Source organism: Xiphophorus couchianus, chromosome 11 (assembly GCF_001444195.1).
Source record: "Xiphophorus couchianus chromosome 11, X_couchianus-1.0, whole genome shotgun sequence".
NCBI lineage: Eukaryota > Metazoa > Chordata > Actinopteri > Cyprinodontiformes > Poeciliidae > Xiphophorus > Xiphophorus couchianus.
The window spans coordinates 4,690,335-4,703,580 of NC_040238.1; the positions used below are offsets into that span (position 1 = coordinate 4,690,335).

Below are 13,246 nucleotides of genomic sequence, written 5' to 3' on the forward strand. Positions count from 1 at the left end.
CTGAATCGATTTTTATGTGATTTGACCTTTCATCCACACGTAACCTCCGTTTAATATCACTAAAAACGACTGATAATAAAACCTCCGGCCAAAGAGAAGATTTATAACGCGGTACCATTTGTCCTGCAGTGGAGGAAAGATGGCTGATGATTTTACGTTGGTTCAGACTATATCCACTTGTTTTTTTTAATAACTGCTCTAATATGTTGAGTTGCAATGGATAAAGAGTGATTGGAGGTCAACCTCCACCTCCTGGGTTTAACAGTCGTCTTGTGTTTTATTAACTTTATATTCCAACAAGGTATTTAAAAATAGTTCAACCTTTCTGTCTGAATCTCCTGGCGCCATGTTTGATTCTAAACAGGAAGTAGTGGTTGTTTTGAAGAATTGTGATTGGCTGACATAAGTTTAGCTTTGCCCTACGCTGCCCCCTATGGGTGTGGCATTTTTACTACAACGGTTTGTGTGGATGAACACATTTCTTAAAATCAGTTGTGGAAACAAAAGTTTCTGCTACGTTGTTTCAAAAAGACTTGGCTTTTTAAAACACTTCTTGTGTTTTTTTTTAATCTAAAAATATTGTACATTAATAAAGACCGATTAATTAAAATGACATGTACTCAATTCAGTCAGCAGGTTAGTTTGTGTGTCTGATGTAAACTTGCATTTAGTGTGTAAATATAATATCAACCCAGTAGTGAAATTATCACAGGTGAGATAGGTCAAGGAAACTAGACAGGAGTAAAAATGCTTCTTTGTACTCCAAAATGAGTAAAAATGTTGGTTTTGTAACCAAAATGTTGAACCAAAAACAATGATGTCATTAGATAGAGAAAACATGCCCAGGTCACAAAAAACACGATGAACACAAATTGGTTAAAACTTTAACAGATGCTGCAGATTCATATATTTTCTCTTTTTTTTGGCTATTTAATGTTTAGCTCAAACAAATTACATTTAACTGGACTTTTGTACCCTCGTTAGTTTATTATAACCTTCTTTTTAAATGCAATTTGGCATCTTTTCTCCTGTTTAGATACAACATAATGTCCTTTTTTATGTTTTCTGTTAAATCTTGAGATAAATCTTGCACAGGAATGCCATAAATGCACAAAATAAATCCATCCTGCTAGTTTCTCTTTCTATCATCTAGTCCAACACTGGTGCAAAAGTCACAGGCCCTTGGCAGCACTGATCCAATTCAGCGTCCCGTCTGTCACAATACTGGCGCTGCTTAGTGTTGAAGCTGCCAGCTAATGGCTGCTGATCCGCTCCAGAAACTCGCCAGCCCAATCTCTGCCCAGGCCAGGAACTTAACAGCCAATGATTGTCGAACCTTGCAGCTCACTCACCAACTCGCGCCAAATCACAGGATGAGTGTCCTCCTCTCAACTGAGAGAAAACTGGATTTCAGGGAGTTTCTGAGCTAATTTGTTGCTATGCAAAATTCCCTCCATGCTGCTGAAAACACGTTGTTCAACTACAACAGATGAAAACAGGAATTCAGCTGCAAATATTTTTGTTACTTCCTGAAAATGCAACATCTAGTATAAAGGGAAGTTTTGGACTCAAAGTTTTGTGCATTTGATGTTCCACATTTAAACAAAACAGGCCACCTACAATGGAGAGAAATTTGAATTAATTAAAATCAGCTGCCAAGAAAAGCAACATAAATCTACTTTCTTAAAGGGAAAATGATTTTTAATCAGCTATGATGGGTTTTAGTAAAGAGAAAACGTGAAGATTTAAAATGGTCTTTAAAACATCATAATGTTGTTGACATTATTTGTGATAGAAGATGCCACTAATGGTTAATATAACTTAACTAAATTTACAGTTAATTAGTTACATTTTCTCAGCTCTTTGTTAAAGCCGATGCTTGTGTTTAAAAAGTATCACACCAAACGAGTTTTGCATGTCAAGCGCTGCGTGATTTAAAATAGCTTCAAATGGCGTGAAGAAAACATAGTTATGGAGGATTCATAGGGTTAGAGTTAGGGTAACCCTACCCTACACTAATTATATGATATAATTATATAATCTACAACCAATCAAGTTGTGAATACAGAGACGGGAATAGAAACGGCTCTGCTTGGAAGAGGATCAGCGAGGAAGTTGGAATGCTGACTAAATTATAACTTTTAATGTTTGAAAATATTTTTCCACATTTGAGCTATCCAAATCCATGCAGCAAAAATGTTGAGTCACGTTAAATAAACCTTAGATAAAATGTTGATTATTTAGATGAAATATGCAGGAGATAGTGTAAGAGATTGAGGGACACGTAAGCCAAGGAGTCTCCTCAAAACGATTTTGACACGAGCAAAATGTCGAGCGTCCGACTGCAAAGTGCGTCGAACTGAAGCATCGGGCGCGGTCCGACATGCGAAACGTGTTTGACGTGAACGAACCAGATAGTAACCAAGTTAAAACTAGAAAACCGTATTATGTAATATTACACCTAATATAATTTATTTTCTATAATAACAAGAAAGTCTGTGTTGACTAAAAATGCGTAAATATACTTAATTGTTAGTTTGCCCTGGTGTTACTAAATTCATCACCAATCTACTAAAGAGAAAGTTCACTTTAATGTTAGCCAGAGAGTTTTTGTTTTGTCAAACCTTCGTTTAGAACGATAGAGGATTTAATTTCTACAACTTGTTGCAAATAACTTAAACACTAATTCTATCAGACATTTGTGACATCTGAAGAAATTAGAGGTTCATTTCTTTGCTAATTCAGAATCAGTTTTCTGTGTCTGAATAAACAAACATCGCATTGATTTCAGGAACTACAAGAAGTCTCCTTAGTGTCACTGCACATTCAGTGTGTTTCTGAAGTTTGTTGCTAATTTGTGGCGCAGCCGAAACAATTAGCGATAAACTGAGGCAACACTGATGTGTTTCAGTTTGTTAAAGATTTTCCACTGAAGCAGATTTTTAGACAGTAGGTGGAGATGAAGTGGTGAAAATTTGTGCTTCTTTGTGTGTTAGAGATATTATTTGCATCTTGTGTGTTTGAGTCCCTCGTCTCCGAACTCCAACCTCACTCCAACCTCACTCCAACCTCACTCCTCCTCCCCTCCCCTCCTGCTCCATGTCTGTCTTTGCAGTTGTCACCTTCAATTTCAGCTTCAATTTATTACATCTCCCCTTGCTGCAGCTGGTGCACACAATCACACACATTCACAGTCACCCCGCCTGGAGATATGGTCGTCTGGACTAAGGCAAAATGGGAATCTTAAGAGAATATTGTAGACCTTTTATCTTCATCTGCTGCCTCACTTTCACTTCATCCTCATTCCACCTCACACTGTCAGTCCTATTTCTTATTATTTTTCCTCTTCCTCCATGCTTTCTCAGTTTTGTCCTCTTTCCTTTTTTGTCTTTGTCTCTCACATTTATTCCAGGTGACTCTATTTTCTCTCCACCTCCATCTGTCTCTCTGCTCTGTATCTAAGCTGAGTCTGTTTATTTCTCCTGGTTGGAGTTCAAAACTGAAGTTATTTTCTTTAGACCTAAAGAGGGACGATCTAAAGTCAGCTTCAGTTATTACAGATAGTACCTAGAAATCAGGATGAACCTTTAGAGCCACATAAAGACGATTACAAAGTCGGCCTTCTATCACCTGAAGAACATTTTCATGATTACAGAAGATCTAGAGAAACTCATCTTTAGTTGCATTAATTACTGCCTAAAAAGATTGGGAGATTTAAAGAACTTTGTGGAATTAAAATAAGCAAAATATCCAGGCGGAGATTTGAAACTTAGAACTTAAAATGCTGCTAGTAGTTTATAAATCAATGAATTAAAGATTAAAGATCTTCTGTTATATTAACCTTCCAGATCTCTCAGGTCTTCCAGTTCTGGTTCTGGCTCTGCTCTGCATCTACAAAACCAGAACCAAACGTGAAGAAGCAGGATTCGGCTTCTAAGCATCTCAAATCTGGAATAAACTTCCATAAAACTGCAAAATAGCTGAAACACTGAGTTCATTTAAACCTAGACTAAAAACCTGCCTGATAAGAGCTGATTTTAAAACATTATAAATGAAACATTAATCATCTGATGTGTAACTTCACAAAATTCTTGACTGTGTGATCTAAGACTTTGTATTTTTGTGGTTTTATGGTATAAAGCACTTTAAAATGCCTTGTTGCCGAAAGCTGCTAGACAAATAAACCTGACTGACTGATTGAAGTTGCGTACGATTAGAGACAACGCTGGCCTGGATTCATCAAAGTTTTCTTACTGCTAAATCTGGTCCCATTTTCAGACATCAGAGACCAAAAGCAGTCATTTTACTCACACAATTTTAAAAAAAGAAAGAGTGAACATCTCAGAAACGGAGGGAAGTAGTGACGGCAGCAGGAGACAGAGTTAATTACCAAAAAGACGAGACGGGCCTGAAAGAGATAAATGCAAAGAAATGGAGCAGACACCTCAGAGAAAGCAGCGGAAATCAGATTCAGGGACGGAGTTAAGTGGCGTATCGGAGAAAGGCCGAGACGTCTGTGCAGAGAGACAGTAGCTGCATTGTTCCTTTCCTGCAGAGGTGCATTAGCAGTGATGTGGTTTCTGGGTACGCAGGCTGCTGTGAGAACTAAATCAACACAGAGATTTGAAGCGTATTTAAGCTCTCAGAGATCCCAGTGTGGACTTTGCAGAAACTTCACTGATTATTTGAAAAGAAAACAAACTCTGGCTCTAAGATCTACACATCTGTTTATACATAATGTGCTCTGCATTATTAGCGGGTTCCAGATTCCTCACCCTGAAAACGGCGTCCTCACCGGGAAGCACGGTGGTGGCAGCATTATGATGTGTGCATGCAGGAACACAGAATCTGCTGGGAGGTTTTAGTTGTTTCTAGTTGAAAATCTGTTGCAAGACTTGATCTTAAGCTGCTGCTCTTCATCCAATCTGACTGAGTTGCTGCTTTGCAAAGAAGAAAAATCAAAAATCAATCTCTTTGTGTACAAACTGGTAGAGAAATACCCCCAAAAAACATGGATATAAAACTCACTTCTCCTCTTTTCCTGTAAAATATCTTTCATTTGCTCCACTAGCATTTATCTTGACTGTACTTGACAGGTCATGTCAGGATTGTTTGTCACTGCTGACACCTGCAGGCCAATTTTGTTGGTGTCATTTGACCCGGCTGTGACCTCAGGAGGGTGGAGAACAAAAATTATACTCAAGTAAGAGCAAAGATACTTCAATGTGTTTTTACTCAAGTAAAAAGTCCAAGAAACTGCTCAAGAAATTATCAACAGATCAAACTATAAAGTTATAAAGTGGAAGATTTGGTATTTTTAGAACCAAACTGACAATAAGTTAAATAAGTAACAAAAAATAACAAAATTAGGCCAAAGAAAACGTTTCCAAATCAGTTTCTTTCAATAAAAAACTTCTGAAACTTGAATGTGAATCTTTGATTAAAACATGTTTGTTCTTCATTCAGTGGGTAGAAAATCCAGACATTTTACTCAAGTAAGAGTAGAAATACTTCATAATAAAATTACTCAAGTAAAAGAAAAATAAAATACTCCAAAAAGTAATTTTTTTCATAGAAGTTACTTGAATAAATGTAATTGGTCAGCATTTAGAATATTTTTTATGACTAAATTTATTATTTTGGTATTAATGACCAGAAACCTCGTCAGTTTGAATTATGTTAACCTAATAAATTAGACGGGGGTTTGATATGTTGCATCTTATGCTGCCTCTGTGCGTTTTTGTACTTTTTTGTGGTTTTTATGACAGTTTCACAGTCTTGTTGCCTTTTGCATCGTCTTTAAATATTCATTGAGGTTTGTTTGTCAGGGTTTTTTTTAAATTTTGCTCGTACTTTAATTATAATTCTCATCAAGATTCATCAGCCACATTATGGTTTAATTACTCCATCAAGCTATTCATTCTGCTCATCATCATGGAAATATATTTGGAAGTGTATTCTTCGCTGTATGTCTTTTTGAATATTTTATCTTTGCTCCAAGGAGCCGCCCATTGTTTGTTTTCTCCTCTATCGTTACCAATGTCTCCCCAGAATGCAGGAGAGATTATTCTGTGCAAAATGCATTTAGGGAGAATGCTACGTGGTTAAAAAGCCAATCTGGGCTTTATTGTCCATTTAACCACTGAGGGAATGGGCAGAACGAACCACTCAGGTTTCAACCCTTAAAATGCCATTTGTGTATGTTTTATTATTGTGTTTTAACGGATGTGTTTAGGTCAGAATGACTGGAGTTGGTTTAATGGTGCTCTAATATAAAGACTTAGATAAAGAGCTGTTGTTGGAGGATTTTTTCTTCATTCCTGATGGAGGGTAAACCCCTAATTTGCATGGCAAACAGCATGCTATTTCCTAAAAGCCGGTTTTCACTCAGATTCCTATCATTTGTGTTTGGCTCCAACCACAATGTATTTAATCATATCTTAGCGGGTGGCTTAAGAAAATCACCAGCTGCATTTGCACGCCACATTTAACATGAAGGCGGAATAAACCGTTGATGTTGCAAATTAAACTCGTAGCATAAACTACATTCATAACCATTCCTAGTTGCCGTGTGTTATCATAACACAAGACGTTCATTTTTCTGCAGTTAACCTGGTTTTCTAATAATTGCTGCGGTGAAAGCTCAATCCTCCCATGATTGGAGCCGCCGCCTTGACATGATGAAATTGTACAGCTGAAGGAGCCACACACATTTATATTTAATCTCCTAACGCTCATCCTTAATGCATGAGGAGAGTGGAAGACCCCCTTTCCCCTCTGGGAGAGGGAAAGAGAGGGATTAGAGTGGGATTAATTCTGTGGCGTGAATAGGAGCCGCGAGACCTCCACTCCACTCCACTCCTCCCTTCTCTAAACGACTCAAACACAAACTTTTCTTCTCTGTCTTCCTTTCAGTTCAGAAACTCGCATTAAACCCGAAGAGTCGTTAACATAGCAACAAATGTTACTGGACGATAAATTGTCCCAGAAGTTATTGCGATAACCGATAATATTGTCATTTTGGTGATGGCATAATGATGCATGAACATTCTCAAAAATTTATAAACTTTAAATTTTAACACTGGAACATTAAATATCCAAAATAAATAAACAAAACAAAATGAACTATATGGTGTAAGAAGTTATTGAGTTATAAATTGTCCATGAAGTTATTGCGATAAACGGTAATATGTTTGTTTTGTAATGGCATAATGATGCATGAACACATTCTCAAAAATCAATAAACTTTAAATATCAACACTGGTACTTTAAATATTCTAAATAAATAAAACAACAAATAAAATGAATTATAAAGTCTCAGTAAATAAAATTATCCTTCAAATAAAAACTGGCTTGTTGAGACCAGAACACCAGCCTGATTATCAATCTGACGTCATTTTTGTACATGGAAACTATGCACGATAGTTTATTGTTAAAAAGCTTATTTTTAAAAGTGCGTACCTAGGTACATCTGATTTCAACTTGTCTTTAAACAAACTGTTAGTAACAAAGATAAAATATTCACCTTTTATAAAGAATAGGTTGATTAATTACCTTTAGTAAAATGTTTAGAAATAACTTCATTATTTAAAAGTTTCGTCTCCTTTTTATTAACATGAATTATAATTTTGACTGTTGCAGTACAGATTTATTGGAAACTTGAGGCTAAAATAACCTCTGTTGCTGAAAGGTGGTCCAGTATTGATCAACTATTGAAATTCGATACTTTTACTTCCTCAAGTTTTCAGACTTCTAAGACTTAAAAAGCAAATGTTAAACTTTATTCCTTTTGCCATTCACCTCATGAATGAGGCTCAATGCACCAGTTTTCCATTTTAGGCTCCGTTTCCCTGTGCTGGCAAATATATTGGAAGAAGGGCTCATAACTTCTCCATCATACAGGAATCAATATGCATTCGCTTTGGTGAAATTAGCAATTATTCACTGTTGTCCTCATTCACACAGAAACACGGTAAACATGCAGTTAGTCAGCAATAAGTATTAGGACTAATAGCAGAGTGATGTGTAAATGTGATTGGATGTAATTTAATCAATAACACCAAGACTGCATGTTGTCTTTGGGTCAATAAGTGAATCACACAATGCATTATTCTGCTGTGCTTAATAGGAAATGGATTTCACTTAAAGGCTTCTTCAGTCGGGACCTTCACCTCGTTCCACAGCCAATATTGGAGCGTAAATGTTAAAATAGCGGCCTTTAAAATTACAATACTGATCCTTAATTGCTTTTAAAGAAACAGCTGTGCTATTAATGTGGTAACATCAGAGTCTGAATCAAAGAAAACCACAAATATTTCATATTTAAATAGATGCTGAAGCACAACGCTGTATACTGAAGACTGATTGATATTGCCTTAATCAATATCAATCAAGTTTATTTCTAGAACACATTTCAGCAACAAGACAGCTCAAAGTGCTTTACATTATGAAAATAACATATTTTAGGGCTGCAATTGATCAATTATTGTATCGATTAATCAATTAATCAGCAGAATTTTCATTTTACCACTCAAAACTTTTTGCATAATATTAAAAACACATTAAAATATGTAAATAAATGAATAATTAAATTCTTTTTTTTTTAATAATTTGAGTTTATATACTCAGTTAATGATCAATTAGTTACTAAATTAGTTGACAATTATTTAAGTAGTAGATTAATCGTGATTAACCGTTTCAGCTTTGACATTTAAAAAAAATGTAAACTATATTACTTGATTTGACCATTTTCCACTTTGGTTTTGAAAGGTCGTATTTATTTCAGCTGTATTTTGGGGGTGGAATAATCCAGTCCAGCCTTGAAATGGAGCTGATTTAGAATTTTTGTAAAAATATCTGGGAAATCTGTCGATTAGCCAACTTTAGCTATTAGTCTGATAAAATGTGGAACCAGCTAGCTAAATATATGTGGTACTGAAATGTTCACAATGTGTTTCACTCTGGAAACATATGGAACTGGAATTTTCTATGAAGCCTAGCAGCTACATGTAATTTGTAGTCAAATTTAGTACATTTTTCTTAGTAATGTGCTGTATTAGACGTTAATGACATGAACTTCATGGGGTCTGTTGGTGTTTCCCTCCAGGTTTGAAGATAGTGAAGCTTAAAGGTTCATCAGGTTGTGCCGAACATCAGACCTGTTAGGGGGAAAGCGCCAAGAGGGGGTAACCCCCAGACGTAACGTCTTTAATATTGCATGAAGCCGCTGTGGTTCCTCTGCTGCTGAGCTCCAGTTCGGCTCAATGAGGCTTCACATGCGCAGCAGTCAGTGCGAGCGTTTACGGTTGAGCGGTCGCCACGGTGTGATGTGGCGATGGAGGAGACGAGCTGCAGGTTATCTTGGTGCCGCCGGAGAACGTCGTCCCTCACCCTGACCCCGCCGTCCCTCACCCTGACCCCGCCGTCCCTCATCCTTACCCTTCCTCACCGTATTGATTACAGATTATAACTTAGCATCAACTAAGGCTGAGGCAGCGGTCACTTAAACTTAATGTTTTTGACCAATTTTGAGGAAAATGTTCAGTAAAATCTGAAAAAATGTGGAAATCTGTGTGAGATTTTGAGGGTTTTTGAAAATCTGGAGGAACTTGTTAATGTAATTTGGGCCACATAAAAAGCTACGGCGGGCCAGATTTGGCCTCCGGGCCTTGAGTTTGACACATGTTTTTGGACCATAACTAGAACCGCGGATCAGCTAAACGCCTTTAAAGTGAATGAGTGCGTCAGACTCCGTGTTGCTCTGGAGGAACTGCAGCAGTGCAGTTCTCAGGTATTTAAAAGTCAGTCGACTTCAGACTCCGAGTCCGAACTGTTGTCTGGAAACGAGATCTACGCAGTGGAAGTTTTCTCTAATGTAAGAGAGTAGAAAGCTTTACACTGGATCTGCTTTTTCCTTCATTTCCCCCAGAAATGTTTGATTTCATGTGACTCTTAATTGCAAACAGTTTCTGTTTGACTTGTTTCTGTCTGTGTGAGAAGAAAGTCAGGATTTACACCAGAAGATCACATCAGTCGAAACTGCTGGGTCCTGATTTACGGCCATCGGAAGTTATTTTCTGCAGCTCTGGCTATCAGCCTGATGAAAACCGCTCCGTGTGTGTGTGTGTGTGTGTGTGTGTGTACATTTGTGTTTTCCCTCTGTAATACTGGGAATATTGGAAAACTCATCCTCTTTTCTCTGTGTGTGTTTCTTCCTGTGTGAACAGCTTCCTGCCGATCTCAATAAGATGCACCTGACGGACCACGCCCACCAGCAGGTGATGCACATGGCGCCCAGCCAATCAGGGTGCAGCATAACCAGCGACTCGGGCAGCAGCAGCTTGTCAGACATTTACCAGGTGGGTTCCCCAAGAAAAATAAATTTCTTTGGGTCACAGAATCGGCTAGGAAGATATTTCTATGTTCTATTAAAAAAGCTACAGATGAATAAACGATCAGCGCTTCTCTCCCGTGTTGCCATTAATATATAAAAAGAAATAAATTATGAACCCTGCTAAAATTAGTGACTTGTTTGCTCACCTGTTGCTCATCAGTCAACCTTTAATCCTTCTAATTATTGCTCATCAGTTCTGATCTTCCAGCTGTGGACTAAAGGTCATGTGTAGGAAATAAACCTAACCTTTTACAGCGCCATCTTTCCTCCAGTTAAAGTACTGTAACCTAATCGTTGCTTGGGTTACAGTTATTGGTGGCCATTTGGCAGAAACTCTGATCTGATATTGTAAACTGTAAGCTTAAAATTATTCATGCTCCTGCCAAATTAAGGTTACAGAATAAATCAATTAATCGCATGATAAATTAAAGCAAACTCAATCATTTCCATTTGCATGATTTATCTTTCTACCAAAAATTGCAGGATAAACTCTTTAAGCTGGTGTTTTGGTCTCAACTAGCATTTTTTTTGGTTTACATTCATTTTATTTGTTGTCTGTTCATTTTAGATATTTAAAGTTTTCCAGTTCAAGTGCTAAATGTTCATAACAATTTAAAGTTTGATATTTGAGAATATTTCCTTGCATTATTATTATGCCATTATCATTATGTTACTCGAAAATGGATTCAAAACAACAAAACTATCATTTATCACAAAAACATCTGGGACAATTTATCATCCAACAAAGTTTGTTACTGTGACAGGCCAAGTAATCTTTTAATTTAACCAAATTTATTATATTTTACTGTTTCATCAGTAATACTGAAAGTAATAATATCAGCCGTATGGAAGTTAAGAAGACTTTTTGAAATCTTAAAGCAAAGCTAAGGGTTTTCAGTTTGTGGGGAATACACAAACCGACGTCTGTTTAGGGCTGGCAGTGCTAGCAATGCTAATCTTGCTAATATATGATTCCAAATGAAATTAAAATTCATTCTCAGTCATTTACAGTTTTGCTTTGCAGCAAGTACTGCTGGTTTAAATATGAATAAATAACAACCATTTATGCCAGGAAGGCAAAAAATATATATTTTAAATACTGTTGGTTATGAAAATTGTATCGACAGCTTTAAGCTTCACAAAACAAGAAACCAACAACTTTCTGATGAGTGTCTCTCTGTTTACAACTAATTCTCCAGTCAGTTGTGTCAAATAAAATAAGAGCCTTTAGTAGATTCAGAAAGCTTTGGTAGTATTTCTTCACTCTTGTCTCCTTTAATTTTGAAATAGTTTGTTTCCTCCCCTAATTACTCCATTGCAGCAGATAGAGAGGTCACCTTGCACACCTCTTTCTCTTCCTTTGTGACATTTCTCCAGTATTTACCAGCTCAGTGTGCTTCCACAAGCCTCTCTTGAGTGCTTGAAGGACTGAGAGTCAATAACAGAGAAAAGAGAGCATAATAAACCTGTCATCTAATCGTTTTAATCCACTAACTTTTCTAATCTCCGCTGAAAGCCGTTATAAATCCAAGAATGTTTCTTTTAGCCTCCACAAGCTGAGGCTTACCGTAATTATTTGGCCGTCCCGCCCTCCATGCTGTGATTATAAATGGATTTTAGAGTTTCTTACTGACACAAGGTTGTTTATTTTAGGTAGCTTTAATCATGGCAACCAGGAAGGTTAGTTTGTTATTGAGCTGATTTATGATGGGTTGACAAAGCTATTAAAGTTGGTTACATTTAAGGAAGAAAAAAATATTTCATACATTTTTCTTAAAAATAACCCGTTAAAGGTGCAGGATGCAACTTTTATAAAAATATGTTTTTAACATATTTGTTAAAGCTAACAGCTTATGAGAAAAATAATCTGTGAAAAGATCAACCTCGTCTACCTCTTACCTGAGCTACAATTACAGTCTAAAGAAATGTACCAAAAACAACCAATCAGAGCCAGGAGGCGGGGCTTAGTGCTGTCAGTCAACCTCATTTACTGCTAAATGTGATAAATATTGACAGGAAAAGCAAAACAAACAAAAAAATGAGATACAAAAACAGACCAAAAAATAAGCTAATTTATCCCCCTTTTTTCGACCTACTGCAGGATTTTTGTCTGCCTGGTTGTTTATGAGCAGCGCAGGTTATCCAGGCTCTGACATTTAACACAGAGCGCAGATCATTTCACCCTCAGATTAGGTATTTATCACACGGATTTGATCCCATCGGCTTGTTGCTGACCCGGCTCCGTGTTTGTTTACAGCTGTCTTAAAGGGCTGACCCTTCCAGTCAGCTGCGCGCCTCAGCTGTCACTGTTTTACTGAGTTTCTCCCATGCATTTATATTCTTTTTAACCTCAGAAGTTTGTTTCTCCCCAACTTCTGGACTTTTGGCCTTTCCTCCCTCAGCTAGTTTACATTCTGAAGCAACTTTTGCCACATCTCTCTTCTTCTTTTTAACATGAGGTGTTTTCTTTGGATTTGATGTCGTTCCTGTCGAGGAAATGTCCTTTGAGCTCAAACTTGTTTTGACGTTGGTGAACTGCTGCGCAGTAACCGATCAGGTGTGAGTGGCAGTGAGGGGATGTTCACCACAGGAAGTGAGAGGGAAAAAAATGAGAATTTATTGAGCTGTTGCTCGCTAAATTCTCATTTTTAACACTGTTGTAAAAAAAGTTATTTTAAATGATTCAGAGTCAAAGTCTTTATTTCTTCCTGTAAGGATGGCAAAAACTAATCACTCTAAATTTTACTAGGCAATTTTAAATCAGTAAATAATAAAAATATATAGTAATTTCGTTGTAAATGATGGATTAAAGAGCTCCAGAAGCTCAAATTTATTTAATCATTTACATTTTCT

General features: G+C 36.9%; 1 protein-coding gene across 15 annotated transcripts in view; it reads left to right on the top strand.

Moving 5' to 3' along the window:
- The window catches only part of rapgef6 (Rap guanine nucleotide exchange factor (GEF) 6), a 133,030-nt gene that overhangs the window by 67,822 nt on the left and 51,962 nt on the right, over positions 1–13,246 (top strand). For all 15 annotated transcript variants that reach the window (XM_028031862.1, XM_028031875.1, XM_028031868.1 and 12 more), the window contains one exon: positions 10,227–10,358. In XM_028031862.1, coding sequence (XP_027887663.1) covers positions 10,227–10,358 — 132 coding nt within the window. The remainder of the gene's footprint in view (positions 1–10,226; positions 10,359–13,246) is intronic.